The 24599-nt window shown below is 46.0% G+C and overlaps 1 protein-coding gene across 11 annotated transcripts in view; it reads right to left on the reverse strand.

The window, feature by feature from the left end:
• Positions 1-24599, reverse strand: part of LOC119180831 (rho GTPase-activating protein 190-like) — a 155265-nt gene that overhangs the window by 54985 nt on the left and 75681 nt on the right. For all 11 annotated transcript variants that reach the window (XM_075883732.1, XM_075883730.1, XM_075883731.1 and 8 more), the window contains exons 11-12: positions 24439-24577; positions 6269-6390 (exon numbers count right to left, since the gene is read on the reverse strand). In XM_075883732.1, the coding sequence (XP_075739847.1) occupies positions 6269-6390; positions 24439-24577 (261 nt within the window). The remainder of the gene's footprint in view (positions 1-6268; positions 6391-24438; positions 24578-24599) is intronic.

The following is a 24599-nucleotide window of genomic DNA, read 5'->3' on the forward strand; positions in this document are numbered from 1 at the left end:
GGTCTGCATGATTCATTTCACGATGGATGCGAACTTCCGATTGGCAGTTACTTTGGCAATTTGCGCACTTGCGCTAATGGCAGAGTTCCTATTTGCAACTGCCACTTCGAAAACATGGTTTTCAGCCAAAACCTATCGCGAATTCCGTCACACTGGTCATTATTAAATTTTTATTTTACAAAAAAAGAATGGGCGAATGGTTGTATCACGATGAGCCAACGCTGCGAGGAGCAACTGACATGCTGCTTACGTGTCACCACTGTGTTGCAGTGAAGTACGTCTTCTTTTCTGCGGGCACACTTTTTAACTGGCCTTCAGACTTTTTTTTTTTTTTCGCTGGCAGCAGCGGTGCTCGCTGTTGACCTGTGTTAGTGGCAAAATCGGGCCCAGGTATTGTGAGAAAACATGTCCCTTAAAGCTGCGAACTAGCACAGTAAATGACCACCTCTGACTACTTTCAATATTTTGATGTTTCTTGCATCCCACTTCTTGGCATGTTCTGTTCATTCGAAAACCCGCTTAATTCGAAAGATTCTTCGAGTTTCCAGTGACTTTGAATTAACAGGTTTTACTGTAGCTCGCATCAAGTAAAAACAAAATTAAATTCTGGAAGCTTTAGATGTCAAAACCAAGATACAGGGCCCACTGCACTGGAGGACTCTACAATAACTATGGCCAACTTGGGTTTTAGCATGCAAGCATCACAACGACTGCATGACCCACTAGGTCATAAAACACCTGTGCTGTTGATAAAGGGAAACACATTGCCCCAAATCGACAGCACATGTACACTACTCATGGTATCCAATACAACATCAAATTTTTTTTAGTACAACAACCTGTACATGCAATTGCTCGAAATGGCCACATAGGATGAACAAATCTGGTCCCTAAAGATAATGTTGTCAGTGATGTGTGTTCCGAGTTGAAATTACGCCCATACGAGCCAAACTGACGACTGTATAGACGGAAGTGCGCATGTAACTTATCCCTAAATGACCTTGTTTCGATCCACAAGCCCTGTACCTTATGATGAGGGTGACCATTTGTCACGCAGGTCCCGTTAATTAGGGAGGCGATCGCCGGGCTAATTCCAAGGGCCGAAATATCGGCCCCCCGAACCGTACCACGAAAGCGTGGACAATTTAGAAGTGGTCCTTTTTGGCGCGCCAGCGGACGCCGGCTGTGGCCCAAAGAACAAATCAGAGCCGAGCGTTGATAAACAAACAAAATTATATTCTCACTAATGGCAGATCGAAAACAATACACAAGTATGCACACTCCACAATAGTTGAGTACAATATGTCACCAATTAAACAACGTACTACACAGTACAATCAGCCACACTCGAAACAACGGACACAGACAACAATACACACTACTATGCAGTCGCATGCATTGAACAACCAAGACACTTAAAGACTAACGAGATAGAAAACCTATCCAGTCCAAAGTTCTTGGAACAAAAGTCTGGATGATACTCTTCCGAGAATCACTCACTCAAAGTCCCGCGTTGTTGTCGTTCCGCAGCCCCCGAAGTTTCTCTTCCAGGAAACCTCGCCGAAGTTTCTCTTCCAGGAAACCTCGCGTCTTCAATTGGCCACTCTCCAAGCTTCAAACTTCTTCGCCGAAAACATGTCGGCTTCACACACGCAGCTGTTGCCACGTGTCTTCGCTCGATAGCGGTAAACACACACTCTTGCCTGTAGCTCGAGTCGTCACCCCTCAGGTGGAAATCATCTCCTTCTCCTGCTTTGTCTCTACGGACAAAACCTTCGCCGACTACACGGCGGAATCCCTACGCGCTCTGGCGCTAACTTCCGTCTTCTCCTTCGAAGTTTCTCTTCCAGGAAACCTCACGTCTTCTCCTGCTTTGTCCCTACGGACAAAACCTTCGCCGACTACACGGCGGGATACCCTACGCGCTCTGGCGCTAACTTCCGTCTTCTCCTCATCTCTCATCTCTGCTGCTGGGTTAAATACCTTCCGCGCGACATTCCAGAAAGTTCTCATCCTTTCGTCGGCGCGATGCACAGCGGAGGCTGGGGGAAGGCGCGAGACTGTACGAGGGCCGTCCCCGACAGATGACTCAACCCGGCATAACACGCCCCTTTCCTTCTAGAAATTTCGAGTGCTTGCTCGGCCGCCGACGTGGGGTGAGGAGGTTCGTCGGCGAAGCCACGCTTCCGAGGGGAGAGAGTCGCGCGCCCGGGGAGCCTTGGATGTTTGTTTTCTCTTTTTTGTTCTTTTATCGTTGACCTCGCGGCGTCACTCCGGCGTTTCGTCGCGAGAATTTGGCGGCGCGCCCTTTTTGAGCGCTCGTTCTGTGACACTGCCCCCCACTTTAAGAATATTATCTCATAATATTGAAAACCACACAAACGAGCGCGAACAGTCACCACGCACTCTCAAAGACTGTAACACAATCCGTCGCTCATGACACTTCACATTCACAATAGATCGCTCAATACAATTGTACATTGTAATTCAATTCCACAACACATGAAACATAGCCACAGGTACATGAATGCAACACTCCATCACATATTCCAAACAATACAAACGTACAAAGTTCTGTCTTTACAACAATTATACAACACTATACATCACATCATCGCACAGAACACTTTGACTCGCTCGACATACACTTGTGACACAGGATAACAAGAACATTAACACAACATATGTCACTCAGCCCTGCCAAACACATCCTGATTCCACCTCAGCACCTATCCTGTGTATTTCGAGCTGCGCTTGCGTCCTTTCTTGCGGTGCTCGCTCGATTTCTTCTTGTTTTTCCTGGTTCTTTTTCGGCGAGCCTTTTCCAACGACGGGGTCTGAGGCGGCGTCTCAGCCATCCTGGTCACTTCTGACACTGTTAACGGGTGATAGCACTCAACCGATCCTGTCACCCGCTTGTTCATGTCACGACATTGGACCTGGCTGGCCGACTCCGTCACCTTTACACTGTCTGTCGGTTGAGGTCGTGCCGACGTACGTCCAGCTGCCCAGCACGTAAACTCATTCAACTCGATCATCTTCTCATTCGCTGTCTCTTGCGCCGCGGCTTCACCTTGGGCTCTAGTGAGATCCATCACGGGATGCTCCTCCACTGTATCTCGCGGCCGCTGGGTTGGCGAGGGCTCTATCTTCGGGTCTTCTCCCAAGCATTCCGGATCATTCGGTCCTCGCGCCCCGTCGATGTTTCCGATGACAAGGTCATACAGGGGGGTCGTCATGCATAAAGCAGTAACCTTCCCGCTGAAGTACGGGGTTTCAACTTCAATTTCTGCTTCCGAACCGTACGGTCAATTAGGCAAACCGGTTTCGTTTTGCCTGTTAACTCACTTTCCCGTACCAGATTTCTCCGCACGATCACAGTGGAGCTGCCGGTATCTCTTAACACCGTAATCTTTTTGTCCGCAACTTTTCCAGGCAGCGTTGGCATTCCCTTTGAAACACCGGTTGGCTGTTTTGACATTACAGCACCCACAATAGGAATTTTCTCCCCATTTTGCAATTCTACGGATCCATTGGTGACGGAATTATTACCGGATTTCGGTGCCGCTTGCACACAGGATACCTGGTGAGTTTGACTCACTCCGTTACGACAAACGTCTGCTTTGTGCCCAGTCTGACCACACTTCAAACATTTTACTACCGTAGGGCTCGTAAAGTTAGTACGACAGTTGCTCGCGCGATGACCCACTCGGTTACACAGAAAACATCGGGGAAGACTCTCCGGTGCACGCTTCTTTTGTTCGGGTGCCGAATTTTTCGAATCTTCGGGACATTCCTTCTTGACCTTAGCCAAATTAGTTCCACCTTGAGCTTCAAAGAATTGATCAGCCAATTCAAGCATTCCTTCAAGTGACTCAGCCTTCCTCTCTTTCAAGTACAGCAACAGGCTTGGGTGGCAACTAGTAAGAAATTGTTCTCGAATTAGGAGCTCTCTAAGTTCATCGTACTCCTGCGCTGTCCCTGAAAGTTCAATCCATCTGTCGAAATAATGGCAAAGTCGGGCGGCATACTGCGTAGCCGTCTCACCATCAGCTGGCTTTCCTGTCCGAAATCTGTCCCGGAATCCTTCCACGGTAAATCTAAATCGCTTCAGCAAAGCAGCTTTCACCTTTGCATAGTTGGCTGCATCAGTCGGCGTCAGCCTACCGTACACACCGAGCGCTTCACCACTCAAGCAAGTACTCAAAGCAGTTGCCCATTGATGTTCCGGCCAATTCTGGCTCCTTGCAATCGTCTCAAATCTGTGAAGGTACGCGTCAAGGTCGTCCTTCCTTTCATCAAAGGCTACGAGCAGCTTGCTTGGGTTCAAGCGGAAGCCTTGATCTTCCCGTTCGCTGCTTTCGACTCTAGCTTGGACGAGAGTTTCGCTTCGCTGTTGCAAACGGAGCCGCTCGAGTTCAATTTCGTGCTGCCGCTGCCGTTCCCTTTCAGCCATCTCCCCTTCTCTTTCTTCTCTCGCCCTTCTGGCTGCCAACTTTTCTCGTTCCAACTCAGCTGCTTTTTCTTCCTTGGCTCTCTCAGCTGCCTCTTTCTCCTTCTGGCTTACCCACTTCTGTAGTTCGGCGCCAGAAAGACCCATCTTCTCACCAAGAGTGACTAACTTTTCGAGATCCATTGTGTCTCACAAATAAAGTCTTGCCGCGTGCAAAAAGTATCTGCCTAAATCAGTCTATCGGAACACTCCACTGCACTCGTTAACGAGAACACTGAACAACACACAAAATCGTTCCGATAGCACTATCAACACTCGAGGCTCTTTCTCACTACTTTGGACACACTGTGCACCAAAAGGTCCTGTGTGGCGGACGCCAGAATAATTGTCACACAGGTCCCGTTAATTAGGGAGGCAATCGCCGGGCTAATTCCAAGGGCCGAAATATCGGCCCCCCGAACCGTACCACAAAAGCGTGGACAATTTAGAAGTGGTCCTTTTTGGCGCGCCAGCGGATGCCGGCTGTGGCCCAAAGAGCAAATCAGAGCCGAGAGTTGATAAACAAACAAAATTATATTCTCACTAATGGCAGATCGAAAACAATACACAAGTATGCACACTCCACAATAGTTGAGTACAATATGTCACCAATTAAACAACTCACTACACAGTACAATCAGCCACACTCGAAACAACGGACACAGACAACAATACACACTACAATGCAGTCGCATGCATTAAACAACCAAGACACTTAAAGACTAACGAGATAGAAAACCTATCCAGTCCAAAGTTCTTGGAACAAAAGTCTGGATGATACTCTTCCGAGAATCACTCACTCACAGTCCCGCGTTGTTGTCGTTCCGCAGCCCCCGAAGGTTCTCTTCCAGGAAACCTCGCCGAAGTTTCTCTTCCAGGAAACCTCGCGTCTTCAATTGGCCACTCTCCAAGCTTCAAACTTCTTCGCCGAAAACACGTCGGCTTCACACACGCAGCTGTTGCCACGCGTCTTCGCTCGATAGCGGTAAACACACACTCTTGCCTGTAGTTCGAGTCGTCACCCCTCAGGTGGAAATCATCTCCTTCTCCTGCTTTGTCTCTACGGACAAAACCTTCGCCGACTACACGGCGGAATCCCTACGCGCTCAGGCGCTAACTTCCGTCTTCTCCTCCGAAGTTTCTCTTCCAGGAAACCTCTTGTCTTCTCCTGCTTTGTCCGTACGGAAAAAACCTTCGCCGACTGCACGGCGGGATACCCTACGCGCTCTGGCGCTAACTTCCATCTTCTCCTTCGAAGTTTCTCTTCCAGGAAACCTCACGTCTTCTCCTGCTTTGTCCCCACGGACAAAACCTTCGCCGACTACACGGCGGGATACCCTACGCGCTCTGGCGCTAACTTCCGTCTTCTCCTCATCTCTCATCTCCGCTGCTGGGTTAAATACCTTCCGCGCGACATTCCAGAAAGTTCTTATCATTTCGTCGGCGCGATGCGCAGCGGAGGCTGGGGGAAGGCGCGAGACTGTACAAGGGCCGTCCCCGACAGATGACTCAACCCGGCATAACACGCCCTTCCTTCTAGAAATTTCGAGTGCTTGCTCGGCCGCCAATGTGGGGTGAGGAGGTTCGTCGGCGAAGCCACGCTTCCGAGGGGAGAGAGTCGCGCGCCCGGGGAGCCTTGGATGTTTGTTTTCTCTTTTTTTGTTCTTTTATCGTTGACCTCGAGGCGTTACTCCAGCGTTTCGTCGCGAAAATTTGGCGGCGCGCCCCTTTTGAGCGCTCGTTCTGTGACACCATTCTCATGTTCAAATGACCTACCTTTGGTTTGGGTTTGAGGGGAGGGGCTTGCTTGGAGCCCGTCCTCTGGTAGTAGAGCTCTGGTGTTGGCCACTCGTCACCCCGTCCCGCATAGGGAAACGGGTCTGCCCACACGCCCCCACCTGTAGAGAGGATAATGGGTCCAAGATCAGCATCTGGATTATTTTGCTCCTTTGAAGACCGCACCGATTCTCGTATTTATTACAAAGGCGCGAAATTGCTTTGGCCACATGTAGACAAGTTCAACTTATCACAGTCGGCCTATTGGAGTCCTCCGCAATACCTTTGCTGTCTGTCCTCAAGAGCTGTTTGTTTTCTTTGACCCACCTTCTGTTGGTCTAACGAACCCCTGTTCCTTTTCTCAAGGTAATGTAACAACTGCGACCTGCTATTTCTTCTGATCTCCTTTATAATTTTAGCTACACTCACTTCTTCTATAAACCACATTATTTTTTCAAGAGGAACCAGTTTTCAAGGTGTGGTGACTACAACAGCTATGACAATGCCTACAATGCAAGGAAGTTGGCATTTTACTATCCTTGTCTTATGACAAAACAAAGCATTTTTTTCCTCTACATGCCCATGAACGTAAAATTGTCTGGCTGTTCATTGACCAATGAAGTGGCACTATCAACCATGACACAATGCGTCATGAATCGGGCGTCATGAGGACCATTTTAAAGTGAAAATTTTTAAGGAAGCGTCGCTACAAAATAAAATAGAGGTTAAAAAAAAACATACACACAATCTACTAACTGCATAATATGAAAGCTCTGAGTAAGGGCCCCACTAACGAAAGGGATGGTATTTCATTAAATTTAATTTATTTCACATTATATTGCTATTAGTGTTAAAAACAACAATTATTGTCCCCTGTGCTTTCTTCACTTTATTGTAAAAATTAAATGAGCTCTTCCCCTCTTTTGTTATTACAATAGCCATTGCACCCCCACATATGTGTGATAACCATTGAAGAAAAAAAAAAGAAGAAGGCCACATGTGGTTGCTTCAACTGAAAGTTTATAGCAGGAAGTGCATACAATACCATTTTATGAAGAGCATATCATAAACATTAACCTGAAGCGCGTGTGGCTTGTCTTTTTGAGTGTGTGTGTGTTCATGTCTGTAGCAAATTTGCAAAACCCGGTATTACAAATCAACATTAATTGGCCCGATCTAACTGTGCAACTGAATGCAAGCAGCGCATTAATTTCAAAAATTGTTGTCAAGTTGAAGCTTTGAAGGAGACAAGACTGATTGTCGAAACACTAGTTTTTGACGATGTCTCGTGTTCAAGAATTAACATGCCTTTAGCAAGTGCCCCGCAGTGTACAAAAAAAAAAAGCCAGCAGCAAAAGAAGCACAACACAAAAGCGCACATCAACACACGAACTGCGTCACCTGTGTCCAAGCCCAGGGACTCCTGGGATCCAGCCTCTGTGGCAGCATGCGCGCAAAACAGGAAAGAGTAGGAGGGGAGGGGTGTGGTCATACAGTCAGAAGACAGGCCACAGAGGCACCAAAGCACACATGCCACCAGCCCTGTTTTGGCAATAAGCACAGCACGGCCAAGCACAGAGAATAACAGAAGGCCCCGATGGCAGTGGCAAAGCAAAAGAGCGAGAAAGAGGTGGTGGCAAAGACATGAGAAGACAAAGACAAGTCAATAGGAAATGCAGAGTGGCCCCTCTAACATGTTTTTAATGGAACTGAAAAAGAAAATAAACGATGCAGTCAGAAAACTTGTCACAAAGATGTGGTTAACACTGAAAAAAATTGCTGCTGAATAAGCGAACAGATGCACTGCAGACAGCTCTCAGCAGAATTTATTGGTGCGTTTAAAAGGGGTGCCGAGTCTAGTGATGCAAAACTATTGTAAAATGGACTATCGATAGCATTGATACTTTACTTTCGGCTATCGTTAGTGCGAAGAAACTATCGATAGCGCGATCGATAGTACTGTCGATAGTATTGCTACCGACATTATCATTCCTATTTTTACGAATAATTATGCTGTTTCTGGTTTGCGATGTTGTCCAAAACTCTTCGCAATTATCTACTATCAGCAATAACTCAGTTATTGCTGATAACTTATGAGCAATTTCTTGGCAAAATGTCAATTAACTCGGCAGGCAAAATGCGGGATTATGTCCATCAATAAAATAATACTTCAAAAGTAACAAACTACACCTTACAACCAATAAACCTAGCTCTCTATATTTTGATTTTGAAATCACAAAATGCTATATAAATTTGAAGCTGTGCAGTACCGTCAAATAAAACAATCTCATTTCCTGTACACCACAACAATTCAACTTCGTTGTCTCGTGTCAGCCAAGAATTCTGGTGATAATTCTGATGATAACTTTCTTGCCCTTCAGCCAGCTCCTCTCCTCCTGTTCGACACACTTATGGAACCAAGTTTGTGCACCTATGAGTTGGCGCAGTTGACTTCATACTATTCGTAGTACTGTCAAACTGGTTGTCAGTAGCACAATCAATTTTTTTCCAACATTGATACTTTCATAGTGACTGAATGATAAATAGTTTTGCATCACTAGTAGTGACATAAATTTTTTCTAACATTGATAGTTTCATAGTGACTGAATGATCAATAGTTTTGCATCACTAGTAGTGACATAAATTTCAGTAGATGAGTTTACTTTGCCATAAAAACCAGTGTATACAAGAGATGGCTCTGAGCTGGTATGAAGCTGGGTAAATGCTGATACAATATTTCATTTGGACATTACACTCAAACCTCATTATAACAAAGTTGCATCATATACGAAAATAAGTTTGTTATATCCGAAAATTCGTTATAAAGATTATTTCCAACACTATCTATTGCAAGACTATTTTTCATTTACTTCATGAAAACCGATATTTCAACACTATCTATTGCAAGACTATTTTTCATTTACTTCATGAAAACCGACATTTCGTTATATCGGTGTTCGTTATATCGAGGTTTGAGAGTAAACTCGATTTTTACATGGTGCACCTACTGATGTCGACATTACCATGATGTCAGCCTACAGAGCCAATTCTGCGCCAACCGCCTGTGTTCACACACCACTATGGCAAGCTGCAATGACACCAGGCACCAAAACATTCAAAATGGCACCTTGTGCTTGACCAAAGGGGCCACACAGCGAAGCAGCCGTGGAAACACCACAGTGCGTCGTGTGAGCACATAACGACAAGCACATTTACGTTAAATGTTAAAGTAAACATATATTACATGACAACACAGAAGCAGTGAGGGTGCAAATACCCCCTGTAAAGTCGTTTGCGCCTTGTGGCGCACACGTGTTTCGCGCATAGGCCGCATTCGGGGTTCACAACCACAAAGCGGCACGTGGCATTGTGCTTGCGAGCGTCTTTACCATCATCCTCATTATGGTTAGCGCGATAGCGCCAGCAGTGACGCCTGGCGGCGAGTCGAGGTGGTCTGACAGAAAAGAGTGGCGAGTCCTTTTGGCGTGTGGCGATTGACATAGATGGTTGTCTCCTGACGGGGCCCCGCGGGGAACGGCGACCGCAGGTCCCTAGCGGTGAGTCAAACATCGGCAATACCGCCTTCGCGTTACCTTGTGTTTGTCCTTATGTTGATTGAGTGTATTGCACATAGTGCTGATGCGATTGAGTGTTGATTGAGTGTATTGGAGATGTGTGAGGTTGTTTTAGCGTGCTGATCCCTTGTGATGTATTTTGATTCAGCTGACGATTTAGTCAATGCACAAAAAAAGTTGAATAAACGTGTGTGTTTGTTCTGACCACGTATGCTGTGCCTGTGTGTTCTGAGAGTGGCGATCTAATTTGGAGATCCCACAAAGCGAAACCAGCTTTTAAAGACATACTGCAATTACTTTTTCAGGGTGCACTCACACTCAGCAGTACATTTTTCAGGTCTGAGCTTGGCCCTTCATACAAGCAAAATAAAGGCCAACTAAAAATGTCTTGTGACAGCAAATTTCTAAAGCTTAAAGAAGTCCCTGATGGAAATCTGGCATTCTTTCATGCCTGTACCAGAACCAAAGTCTTTCTGAGCCCTAAAGGGGGCTTTGAAGAAGCCAATATCACAAAACTCATTGACGTAAATTTCCAGCACATTCAGTGCAATGATAGTTCAGATAGTAACATATCACACAACAACCTTGTGAAAACATCCAAATATTCAAATAATGCAGCACTTTTTTTTTCATACACAGCGTGAAACACAATGGGGGCTAATGAGAGAAAAATTAGGAGGGCCTACTCTTGCAGTCATGCAACACACCTACATACACTTTACAACTACAGTTTGAGCCACTATTTGTTCGTTAGAGCACTAAAAAGATGGGTATTATTTGAAACTCAAAAAGCCAGAAAGCCAACCTCAGAAAGGCAAAATTATAAAGATGAGAAAAATCTAAGCAGCAGTAGCTACGTTTGCTGTGCTAAGTTCATAACCACTACAGTGCCAGGGTTACCACGAGCAAGTATGCGAGAAACTACGAAATGAGCCACCTGCTAGGCCTAACTTGTAGTAGCAAGCAAAAGAAAAGGACAAAGAAAAAGGCAAGAATCAGCTGCCAAAAATGAGCAGTGAAAAAAAAAAAGAAAAAGAAAAACTTTGTGAAATCTGCAGTGGCAGACTTTTTCGAGGGGGGAAAAAAGATTAGAAAGAGAGAGAAAGACCTGAAGAGATGGAGGGGCCCTTCTGAAGACGGGCCGAGGCGGAAAAGTCCGGCGGCGCCGGTTCGGGGGGTGGAGGATACACCCCCTGCAGGAAGTCGCAGCTGGCTGCTCACAGAAGGCAGGGTCAGGAGGAGGGGGAGGGGAAGACAGAGAGAGACTCAGGCTTGTCTCCAAGGCAACAACAACGCACCGTGCAGCACACGCACAGCCATTCCGCGATGCATTACTGAAGCAACACGTTTAGCCCAAAAAACCATGACAGGCGCAAAAGCCCGCTGTTCACGAAGAAAAAGTGTTAGGAATCTGAAAGTGATTCCCTCCAGTGCTGCGACCCAATGCTTTACCATGCAACGCCAATTGGGTACATCAGCGCACAACCTTTGAGTGCCAAAGTGCAATTTGCCCAAGCAAGAGTACACCCTTGCTGTCATTTGCCATACGGTGTTATCGAAAAAACACAAATACAAAACCAGTGAAATCTCATTAAACAATACCCGCATAAACTGTAATTTCTTTCTAAATGTAGTTAATACGAATCCCCAACTTGTTTTCACATTAAGTTTGTACATTTATTACCCGCTTAGGCCTTAGCTGTACATTGCATACAAGCCAGTCAATGCATGCTATTCACTTGTTGAATGCCGATAATAGTCCTCAAGAGACAAGAAGAGAGCAGAGTGAATTAGGGGACAAACGGGGGTTAAGGATATCATAGTTGAAATAAAGAAGAGGAAATGGACATGGGCCGGGCATGTAGAGCGTAGACAGGATAACCGCTGGTCATTAAGGGTAACTAACTGGATTCCCAGAGAAGGGAAGCGGGTTAGGGGGAGACAGAAGGTTAGGTGGGCAGATGAGATTAAGAAGTTTGCGTGTATAAATTGGCAGCAGCAAGCAGAGGACCGGGTTAACTGGCGGAACATGGGAGAGGCCTTTGTCCTGCAGTAGACGTAGTCAGGCTGATGATGATGATGATGATGAATAGTCCTCAGTTGCAGTCTCACGCTACAACGGCGAACAGAAAATGCACGTACCGTATTTACTCGATTCTACCGCGCCCTCGATTGTAACGCGCACCCGATTTCCACGACGAAAAAAAAAACGTAAGACATCGATTGCAACGCGCACCCATTTTTTTCGCTGGCCCGCACGACCACACCACTCGAAAAAACGACTCCTTTCGGGAGCGTCTTCCATTTAAATATGAGGTACGGCGAAGCTTGTGCCCATCTGATGTGTAACAGAGCATTGCCGTCACTGTAGTTTTACCGTGGACCGATGTCAGCACGCGAACTTGCTTTGCCCCCTTTTTCTCGACAGTTGTGGTGCCAGGCATGTCGAAGTAAAGAGGCGTCTGATCAGCATTCCCGATTTGCCCAAGCAGGTAGCCGTTGTTGTGCCGCAAGTTTAGAACGAACCTCTGAAAACTGTGAAGCTTTTCATCGTACTCCTCCGCAAAACTTTTCGCATATGCCTGGTCGCCTTCGAAGGGAAAAGCTTTTCCTCTTCATAAAGTTAGTTAGCCAGCCCCTGCTCGCTTTACACTGGCTCCGCATTAGCCCCTTTTCTATTCTAAAGCTAACTGCATAGCCCGCACTTGGAGCAGTTCTGTCGTCACGGGCCGCTGTGCCGCTCGCTGCCCAAGCACATACTCGCCGAGCAGCTCTTTAATTTGCGGAAACCGACCCTGCTGTGGTCCACTGAAGCCTTTGCGTGAAGCTTTGCAGTCGACAATCTTCTGCTTTTGTTTCCGCCAGTCCCGCACGCACGTTTCGGAAACTCCAAACGACCGCGATGCAGCCCGCTTTACGTTCGTTTCGGCACACGCAATGACTTTTCTTTTAAAAGCGGCACGGTGGTGCACTCGTCGAGTTTTTGGAGTCGGCCCTTCCATGCCGTCGATGCTAATGCGCACCAAGATGACGAACTCCTCAGCATACGTACGAAGTGCCGCACATGGGAAACACATAGGCAGAAATGGCCGACGCGCCATGCCGACGCACGTAGGGGGCGGCCATTTCGGAATGGCGATGGCAACAGAACGACTGTATTCATTTTTTTTTTTCGTACTCGATTCTAATGCGCATGCGATTTATGAACTCGGTTAACCGGAAAAAATGTGCGCGTTAGATTCGAGTAATCACGGTAATTCGTAAAATTTGAGTCGTTCGAAAAACAGTGCATGCAGACACATGTATCTCTAGGATCGTTGTGTGAGCCCAGCCTCTAATCTATACTTCATGCCGTCTCGGAGGCCACTGCAGAGTGGCCTAGCCACATCCCCTTGCCAGCGAGCGTCCATCAGAGCAGGGCAGAAGTGCACGCAATGATGAACGGATGAAGAGTTGCTCTGTCTGTTGGCTGCATAAACTGCATCTCTCCAGCCATGCTGCATGTGTGCTGAGCTGGCTGGACTTGGTGTACGGTATCGCTATATGCACATTGGTTGACTTGTATTATGAAAGGACTGCACAATGTCGAATAGGCAAGCGAAGCATTACGTGCTGACCAGCAAAGAAAAGCTCCACATCGTGAATGCCATCCAACGTGGAGAGAAAAAGTCAGTGTTGGCACGGGAGAAGGGCTTACCACTTTCAACAGTGTACAACATTTGCACACTCAAGCAGAAGATGCCTCGAATATTGCTGCCCGAGAGGTTCAACCTATTCGAATGTCTAGAAGGCATTAACGAGATGGCTGAAAATGCAAGGGCTAAAGCTTGCCCGTAAGCAGACCCCCTCCTTAAAGGGACACTAAAGCCAACTATTAAGTCCACGTTGATTGTTGAAATGGCGGTCCAGAAACCTCATAGTGGTACTTTTGTGCCAAGAAAGGGCCTATTTTGAAATAAAATCACGTTTTAGTCCTCTGCATCGGGTTAGCGCACTTCAATTTACTCGCCTCAAGAAGCGGATCGACCGGACCGTCTCACGTCACTGTTGCTGTGCATAGCGTTGCCTGGCTTTACTGCTCTAATAGCAGCAGACCGAAAGCAGCGGGAGCCACAGTAGCAGCAATGGCCATTGATCAATTTCCCGCCATTAGCTTCGATATTGCAGACGCTTTTGTTTCAACTGCACCTCGCTAGATGGCACCACCTGTTCGGTGTAGCCATGCGAAATTTGAGTTCTTGAACCACTCTCCCCCCACCATTCCCCATAGTAACGTCCGGTGGTTCTTTTTTCCATGAATCAAACCGAAACGAACAAGCAGCATTTTTTTGCGTCTCTTAATGCACAAAATGTTCTTTATCTAGTGCAGTTAGATGGATTACTAGTGATTAATTGTAGGCGGTCCGTCTGATGTCATCGAGATTATTTTGAAAATGTCCTACAGCGGCACTTGTGTTCTTGTGCATTTACTTTAATTTCTCAGTAAGTAGGGCCCTGTTGTCGATAATATTGTCGTTTTAGATGTTGTCATACATTAAGCTTTCACTCTGACGTAAATTGTTATTTGACTTTAATGTCCCTTTAAGGAAAATGCTAGGCACTTTGCCACACAAATGGGCTGCCTTTTATCTGCACTACTGGCTGGCTCGCTAGATTTAGGTAGCAACACCATCTTACCATGAAGACTGCCTCCGGCGAAGGCGCAGCAGCAGAGAAAGACAGCACAGAGGACTGGGCCAGCGGCAAGTTGCAAGATATTTTGCAGAAATATGCCCCTGAAGGCGTCTTTAACAAAGACATATAAGCACTTTTTTTAATAATAAATATGGCTGACTAGCTTCTTCTGCCCTTTGTCTTCTTTCACTTCCTCTTTATAACAATGCGTTGCCAAACCGAACGCTAGCTTTTAAGGGGAGGCTCGCTCATGTGATAAGCAGGCAAGGAAAAGCTTATTGGTCGCTTTAGCTGTCAACATGGCACGAAGTAAAAAGCAGCGCTCCTTGTTATTGGCAAAGCTTTGAAGCTTATATGCTTCAAGGGTGGACGACTTCCCTGAGGCATGTTGTATCACTTCAACACCAAGGCCTGTATGACCTCGAAGCTATCTGGAAACACACGTGCTTGCTGGACCATCCCTTTGCAACAAGCCGGAGAAAAAATTGCATTGGTTGTTGACAATGCGCCAGCACACGTGCAACTTGATAACCTTTCCACCATGAAGCTGGAGTTTCTCGCGCCAAACAGAGCTGCTCTGTCCTATCATTCAACTGGTGAAGCACCTCAACCGAAAAAACTTGCAGCGAAGAATGCTTCTTAACATAGAAAACGGCAAAATATACACCATAGACTTGCTAAGAGCCATCCACTTGCTAGCCTATTATAGGCAGCAGGCAGAACCCACTACTGTTCAAAACTGCTTCGTGCGTCTGTTGTGCCCACCCAACAAACCAGCCCAAGCGAAGCGGAGTCCACTGGTAAAGGGGTCAACGACACTAAACGCGAGGCACTGATCGCCAAAGTCTTAGAGCAACACGGTGGCAGCGACCAAGTGCCATTTGCAACGTTTTGAGAGACCAAGGGCGTCCAAACACGTGAAGGTTAGTCAGACAATGACATGGTCAGTTCTGTCTGGCATCGAGCACCGGCAACGCTGAGAAAAAGGATGACAATGACAGGTGGCAGCGACCAAGTGCCATTTGCAACGTTTTGAGAGACCAAGGGCGTCCAAACACGTGAAGGTTAGTCAGACAATGACATGGTCAGTTCTGTCTGGCATCGAGCACCGGCAACGCTGAGAAAAAGGATGACAATGACAACATTGCCCAGCTAGAGCATAGATGAGCCATGTCCCTCAGTAGCTAAAGCAGCACGAGCACTGGACATGATGCATGTGTTTGCGGAAGAGAAAGGCTTGATGGACGAGCTGGCCTTCCATGTGGATGGCTTTGAAGCTGCAGTTGTTGCTGCGAGGCTGCCAGCAGCAAATGAGTGATGGACTTCTGGTGGCCAATTTTCTCTGAATAAAAGTTCAAGATCAGCAGATGACGACGAAAACGACCTGTCTTGGTTTTTTTTTTTTTTTTCCCAGAACATCTCTCATTTTACAAACAATCAGGTACAAGTTTATTACTTCCAGTAGTGCGTAGCATGCAGTTCGTTTGCATCCCCATCCGCTACAGTTTAACGAGGTTCCACTGTATGAACTAGATGCATTGCCCTACTTTGGGCAAGTGACCGTTAGGCAAGCACACTACTGGCAAGTACAGTACTCCCAGGTTAATACAGGACAATTTAGGGCTAAATAACGCGCATATTTTCCATTCCATCATCTTCAGTTTGGGTCACAGGAGAGTAATTTTGACTTGAAGGCAATGACCACAGCCTACATTATCTTCAGAGATCAGATTTGTAGTGACACGACATGGTTATCTTGACATTTTTGCACATACCAGTTGTTATACTAAAGAAATGGTGTCTGATTTGAATCCGCGAACACTGTGTACTTTGGAAAGTATGCTTCAGGCGAGTGCACTTTCAACAGGAGGGCGTGCTTTTGACTACTAGTCAAAGAGCATCAACAACAGCAACAACAAAAAAGCGCCACAATTCACTAGATGCATCGCAGTGAGAAGCCCATTGAGTTACAAACTATGAGCGATAACTCCAGCACCCAAGCTTCTGAGTGCACTTTGACTTAAAGACAGGGTACATAGCAGAGAGCATGATGACAAAGAATGCATCCAGATGCACTGCACTCATAGCACTAAGTAAAGAAAGTGCAAATGTACCTACATTGATGCACCTTCATCACATATTACAAGCAAGAGTGCTCTGGCTCATCAATGTGCACTTCATTCTTCATTGCTCCGAAATAAAAATGCATCTAGGTGCGTTCTATGTGATGAACTAGGTATAACTGATGTGTCTGATGCCAGTGTATAAAGTGGTACACCTGAGTGCCTTGCACTGTGCATGACCACTCAGGGGTGGATCCAGCTGCTCGTTTCATGGCAGGCATCACTGCAATTAAAGCTGGGGAAGAGATGGGGGGGACCTGGCTTTTTTGTATTAGTTACTATCATCACAAGAGCCCCATCAAAGCCTGATGGTAGAGTGTTTTAGCCAGCACTGCCAGCTGCCGAGCACATTCCCTGTGCAGCTGGCTTAAAACGTGTGCTTTTTTCGATCATTTCTCTTGCTTGGCATGTGCTGCTGTGCTTGAGGATACGTGGAATTTATTTTCATGCTCTGTCGTCTCTCAGTTTTTTTTATTTTTTTAACACTTTCCAAAGCAACTCAGTGGCTTTCACTTACGCATCGGAAGCATGCACACGATGCAGCTAGTTTCTTCGGTTTGTTATAGCTTCTTGCACGGCAAAGCTGATGATTGTCTGGTTTCCAATCTCTCCAAGGGTGAACACTTCTGAATGTCTCATTTATTGCTCCCCGGCACGCTACTACATCTGTTTCCGTGCACCGCTAAATTACACAAACGATCGCACCAGGCTTGTATTTCCTGTTTGGGGACTCGGAAAAATGAACACCGTCTCTTTGGCAATAAGATGAAGTATTATTATAGCTTTTTAACTCATTTTCTTTTTTGAACGGGCACACAACCGCACAGTTTTTTTTCCGAGCGCTCACTCACGCAGTTCGGTAACGCTAAGGAGGTCCACGTTGGTTGCATTGGTGCTACAGAACCGAGTAGCGACTCTCCCGATGTGGACTATTCCCCAAGTGCTAAATCTTATTCACTGAATTTCAGTTTGTCAGACAAGGATTTACTTACAAGTTCAGACTCGGGTAATATGAAAGAGCGACATCTCGAAAGCGTGCCTGGCGAGACGATTACGGTTAGATAAAAAAAAAAAAAAAAGATGCCAATGCTGACTGTCACTGCAAACACCACTTTTTTACCGGAAAACTACGCCGGTGTTGGATATTTTTGTATGTCAGTGAGCTATGTTTAATGCAATGCATAATTTTTATTTATAAAAGATCACATTAGTGTCTTCTTTTAAGGATTTTTTTTGTGTTATATGAGTAAGGCATCTCTATATATTAAAAAAAATGTTTCTTTCTGCCAATTTAAAGTCACAAAAAAATTTCAGACTTTTTTTTTTTCTAAAGTGGAATTGCCTAAAAAACTTGTTTCAGAAATAAAAAAATTGCATACTTTTGGTGTGCATTTTTTTAAAAAGTTAGACTCTCAAAGGGGGAATAGTTGATCTTAGTGATACAGTGCTCTACAAACGTATGCCTCCTTTATAAGACAATATTAAAAAGTCTTAGTCTTAGCCTTCTTAGCCAAAGCATTTTATTTTATCCCATCGCCGTAGGCACAAACTTGGATGGTCTGGGTAGGTGGTGCCATCTAGTAGTGTTATGCGCAACAAGGCAAGCAGACAGAAAAATATGTTCTGCTTCATTGACGAAGAATTGCAATGCTTGTTGACCTCCAAATGCGCACAAATCGTAGCTGTCACAGTTGGACAGCTCCAAGGAGCTTGTGCATGTCGCACAATGAGACACAGACATTGTGTGGTGTGGTCACCTATCCGTTGAGCATCTACTGTTAGCGGCTTTCCTCACTTTCGTACTCTTTGCTGGCAGCACAGGGATGCCTTGCAGGTTCTTACAAAGCATTTAAAAGAATTCTATGTAGCGCGAGGTGAAATACGGAAACAGGACAGGTAGAGCTAGACAGGACAGAGCGTTACTAGCAACAAAATATTTATTTTCAAACTCAGACAGCTTTTAAGCCATAATCATATAATATTCCACTTGAAGAAGCTTTATTTTTCAATGTAACTATATGGACAAATATGAAGATGAAGGACATGCTACCTAGACCAAACATGTAAAGAGTGGCTCATACAAAATAACACTTGATCGAAGAATGGTTGCATTATGGCTGATTGAGTTACGCCTGATTCTTCAGAAAATTAGCGCTAGCATGATACATAGAAGTGACAAGAGCAGCACTGTTTTTCCAGCAGTTGAGTACACACTAACAAGCCCACATTGATTGATGTTCTCTTCATGTCAGGCTGTCTGCTTGTTAACTGCCAAAAGGTTAATCATGCCATTAATCATTCTTCAGTACGGCATAAGTGCCTTGTGAATTCATAAACTTGTTTATCACATTGATAAAGCTCTTTCAGCGGTAAAAATCTAGAAATGACCAACGCGAGTGCACAGGCTTCGGTAGAGGGGGAGGAGCAGCGCATAAGGGGCACATGCCTGAACCCTCCTTCCCCCCTTCGCCCCCAGGCCACACATGCCAACAGGATGTTGCACGAGCGGTTCCACCCTTGCCCAGCCGCGATTCAGCACGACTTTACCCCATCTCCACCCCCCACCCCCAAAAATCTTGCCAACGCGGATGCGGAAGTGTAGTACCGGCGCACCGAGCAAGCTGGCAGCCACCCTGACTATAACGCCACCTCTGCGAGATCACGAAGGGGGGCGACCTAGGAGCAGCCGTTTTTCACACCTCCCAATTCTATCCACCTTAATAGCATCTCAATAACGGAACGTTCTTACAGTTCGTTGCATTGCCACATCGGCTTGTTGCCCTTTGCTGTGTCAATGTTTAGTCGAGTCCTCCGTCCACGTTCTCCGTGAGTTCCTACCGTCCTTTTCTGCCGACAGAGCCGCTCTTCCTCATCACTGGTGCCCCGGACTTCGTCGCAATCTTCAGCTTTGCTGATCTCTCCTTAGCTCATCAGGGACTCCCTTGCTAACGGGTCTACTCTGGTGACTGTTGTGGGCTGCTCCCGTCCTAGCGCGATGTGGGATAGGTGAAGGTCCACCCTGAACTGCTGAGTATGGATGCAGCTAGTCCGGGCAGCCTCACTCGGGAGCACCTTGAAGGTCGACGCCCCCTTCCAGGGCCTCTCACACCGGGATCCCTCAGAACCGGGTGGCTATGCTGCTCCCATCGCTGTAGCGACACTGGTTTCCCATGTCTTCGCAGCTCGAAGCCCCACAGCACAGTGCCAGCTTATCCTCTGCGATTTTTCATCACGGCCGCGTGCCACGAGCCTCTTTCCGACCAAGCTGGTACGTGAATGTGGCGCGTCTATGCAACATCGGGGGTTCGGCGCACGAGTGTCGCATTCCAGCGCCTGGCACGTGCCTCGTGCCCTCTTACTCATGACAAATATTGAAATTTGAAGTAGATAATTGCGTTTGTCATACTTTGAAAAAACTTGAGCCAAATTTCATGCAGATCCGGGCACCGTAAGTACGTAAAAAAGGAGGGGCACATTGAAAAAAAAAGAAAGGCGAAATCTGTGTTTTGAGAAAAACGAGTTTTAAAGATAAATTCAAATTTCATTTATGAAAGACGAAATTAAATGCTAGGAAATTTGCACACCAAATAGAACAATCTTTCTTGTAGTGGCCACAGCCGCTAGAATGCGCCAGCACCATAAGTTTATCCCTCACAGCTTTTTTTGAACTGACTTCTCACAGACATTACGCTCACACACAGGGCTATGAAACACTTGCCAAACTTCTTCTGCTTCATATGGCAGAGCCTTGTGTTGAATAGGGAGAACTTCGACAGGATTTCGAGACCTAAACTACGTCCAGTGTCGAAGGGCGAAAAAGTGCCGATGCCATTGTGACTCTTGTGGCCGCGCTTATGTTGGTACCGTCCTACATAAAGGCAATGTCGTCCCTGCTAACTTCCCTTACTGTGAGCGCCCTCAACCTCACAGGATTAGCACAGATGGCATCCTCTGCCGCATCATGAACTTTGTGGCTGATGGCTGTGAATGACTTTGATGCGTTGCCAAGAATCACCGCAAATCGGACCAGCCACTCGTAGCCCATTTCTACAGAGCCCGCCGCCACAACACCTCAGACACCTCACCGCTGAGCGCGAAGGAAAGGAAAAGGAAAGAAAAGACTGCGGTAGAATGTTTGCTGTCTCTCAAATGCGATTTGCGAGGTGCCTGTGCACGCTTCTCCCTTTTTCGCAGGCAGTGCACCAGCTCCCGACCGGGCTGCAGAAATTAGGTGCCTTTCTCCTCTTCTAACCACTACCGCCACCACTTTTTCTGTCCCTGCCACGTAAAACTTTTTCTCCTTCCAACGCCACGCGAAAAAAGAAAAAGAGAGAGAGAGAAAAAGCTGTTGCGGAATGTGGTTCTCTCTTACACGCCGGTGCCACGCTTCCCCCTTTCCCATTCTTGCCACGTAACCCTTCTCCTTTCAACAACGCACGCAAAGAGAGCAAAGAAAGAAAAAAGCTGCCGTGGTGTGTTGGTTTATCTCAAATACCGATCTGCTTCTCTCTGCGCGGAGACGCTCCTCCTGTCTTATCACATGCTGGCCACGCTGCGGCTTTGGCGCAGAGGGTAGTAGCACAGAACACCTATACACGTAGTAGCGGCGATGCAGTCGTCGTTGTCGTCTTCGAGTGTCGGCGCTAGACATTGCCCCGCGCAGCTTCTTTTGCCAGGAGAATGCTGAAGCTGAAGTAGACATGCTTTGCAAGCTGCGTGCAAAATTGATTGACTCGCTGCAAGGCAAACGTGCAGACGCACATCACCGGTTACTTCAATTAATGACGGATGTCCTGTGATTTGTGAATATATGCAAGTCTTCTGAAACTTCCCCTTCGTGTGTTAGGTCAATGCACATGCACCACTGCATGGGGAGCCCTTCGTTTTCTTAGCTTTCATTATTTCGAACTTCTTTTAATTCGAACAAATTTTCGGGCCTCTTTGAGTTCGAATTGTCGAGATTTGACTGATAATGTAATTACTAATTACCTCAGAATATAATTGACCTGCATAAAATACATTTGGATAGTTCAAATGAGCTACAGAAACTGAAAAAAGCTGTGCAGTTTAAAGTAATTTCTTCAAGAAATAACCCATGTTATCTTTAAACGCCATGTCCCTCCCCTATATCAAGTCTTCAAGCTTTTTTTGATCTGGTGATCAAATTTCAACACTCTTGTTGCAATTGAAAGCTTGCGAGTTCCTATACACGATAACTCTACTAAATTATAAAATTAGTCAAAAGAAAATTTTTTTAAGTGCTGATAAAACTGATAAAGTATTCTTGTGTTCCCAATCATTACCATGCAGATGGCAGTAACTTTCATAAATATAGAGTTAAAACTACAGTGATGGCTTAGTCGTGATCCTTGATTGTTCTAGAATATGTGCATATAAAATTTTCTAGGATATTCAATGATTAAGCTACAGAACAATGAGCAATCCGACAATCCATTATTTATTATCTCAAGAACTACGTGAAATGAAAGAAAATGGATTGGATATCTATTTATAGCAGGTTGAAATGTACATTGCCGGAAAATTTTAACTGAACATGATTATAAGCAAAATTTTTCTTTAGAACACCAGTCTACCCTTAAAGAGATGACGTGTCACTTAGTAGTAAAAGATCGGTCCAAAAATGGCATTTTCTCTCTCATCATTTTCACCTTCCCGATGCCCTTTCGCACCTATCAGCAAAGTTGGCCTTCATAATTCCACTTATTTCTCAAGTTATAACCTATAAAGAGAGCAACTTCGCGGATGCAAACCTTTAAATTGAAGTGTAAACTAGCCCTATTTCAACCGCCGAAGGCACGCGAACTACGTTCTCCACCAGCGCTATTTTGGTCTTGTTGGAAAGGTCGCGTTTCTAGCTTTTTTTTTTTTCCCCCAGTAGACCAATTGTGCCCCTCACAAAAGCAAAAAAGCGAAGTAAAAATCACGTGCAACACGTGATTCCATTGGTTGCTTGACACACGTGACGAAAATGGCGCTTCCCGATTGGCCAGGAAAACTTGCTGGCAGTGACTGCCGCCATTTTTAAAAGATATCGTCCTTGCAACGGTGTCGTGACTCGTATCCCTAACGTGTTTGTGCATCCGCTATGCCTGGCCGTGCAAAAATGTTACGATCGCAGCATCATTTTCGCCGTTCATGGAAGAAAGGCAGAAAGCCCGTTGGTGCTGCTACTGTGTCGCGGGAGCAAGCGCCGAGGTTTATAATGATGACTTGATAACGCCGTCATAATTGAAGACAGTTCCTCGCGCGTGCGCGGCATGGACGCTGGCCGCTCGTGTACTGAAGATGTTATCAATGGAGGAGTGTGCAAAACGGCTTCCCCGGATAGCGGACGCTCTGTGAATTATGATCGCGCCGATGCTATCGGCAATGGTGAAGTGCGTGTTGACACAGGCCACCCTGACAGCGCGCGTTATGTCGACTCCGGCCGTGTGTGGGTAGATGCTGATGTGATCGATGCCAGTGAAGTTCGCAACGCGCGCCTGCGGGACAACCACAACACTTGAGGGTCTTTCGTTGGTGTTGGCAACAGCGCGAAAAATTGAACGCTTTTCAGAGTCAAGTGGTGCGGCAGCGAGGCAAGATGCCAGCAAGGCAAGACTCAGAATTCACACGAAAGCCTCCAATCCATGATTTGGAGTTTGGTGTGAAAGGAGCAGCACGCTTCTCTTTTTGCTGTGCAAGCTGCTGCTGCAGAACCTGTGCTGTGCTTCAACACGGGCCATGTCAATACATTTGCTGCAATTCTAGAGCAGCTGGACATTACGATATTCAGCAGCACATTCCTGAGGGCTACGGAAGAGGACTGTCGTCAGAGTGCAACCTCAAGTAAATAGAGAGAAATGCCCTTAAGTCTGAGAAAGCTGGTCAAGAAGAAGCATAGGGATAGGATGCATCCAGTTTATGCCGCTGGTGCATGTTCATAGGACTTTATTAGTGTTTTTTCAATATAGGTGTTTTAAAACGCTTTTTCTCGTTTTCTCAAAACATTGATTTTGGCACATTTGCCAAGTTGGGGGAAAATAACTTCTGTTCCAATCGAGCTATCAGCATAATTCTTTTTTTGCCAGAAAGATAAATGCCAGCAGTATGCAATATGCCTGTTTTAAAGGCAATATACAGATAAATTTTTTTAATTGGGTCACATGCACGACAGGTGAAAGTGGTGTGTTTTTCTCTGAACATTGATGTCCTCTAACTCCTGTTGAAATCGGCCTAGCGAATTGATTTATAGCATATTGCACTCCTTAAACATCCTACATTGTTTCTACACTGTTGCCAATGTTTTGGTGCTTCCTGACTAGATGCTAATTAGGCATCAAACAAAGGACCCAGGTTTTACATTAATTGTGGAGTATCTTGTAAATTACTTGACCAATCAAAAAAGTATTTACATTTTTAGAATATGCACATCTAAACACACAAACTGTGAAAATTTTGATCAGATCTATACATAAGTAAAAAAAGTTGCCCTTCAAGTGTAGCCTCTGCCCTTAATTAGGGCAAAGGACTACAAATAACGTCTCCTGTGTCTTTCTTGACTTAGTCTATTGGCTTCATTAGGCGTAGTCAAATAATACAAGCCCTCGGTGCACCCGCTTTCTTTTATTCTATCATTATGTTCAGGCCACTGGTTCATATCGTGCGGTACGGAGCTCGCCTACTGTTGAGCCACACTTGCTGGTTTAGGACCAACATTCCCACATGTGCACTCACAACAATCTAAAGACTTACCATAAGAGGCACCGTTTTGCACCACGCTTGCACAAACACTCACCGCTGAGACCCGACGAGGATATGGTGTCATCGTCGTCGGTGATGCTGTCCGAGTGCGTGGCATCCTGCTCCTCGGTGGGCACTGGCGCCACGGGTGGAACGACGGGAGCCGCGCGACCAACCCCAAGTCCGTATGATGCCTGCCCCGCAAAAAGAAAAAAG

This window comes from Rhipicephalus microplus, unplaced genomic scaffold, assembly GCF_043290135.1.
Source record: "Rhipicephalus microplus isolate Deutch F79 unplaced genomic scaffold, USDA_Rmic scaffold_20, whole genome shotgun sequence".
Lineage (NCBI taxonomy): Eukaryota > Metazoa > Arthropoda > Arachnida > Ixodida > Ixodidae > Rhipicephalus > Rhipicephalus microplus.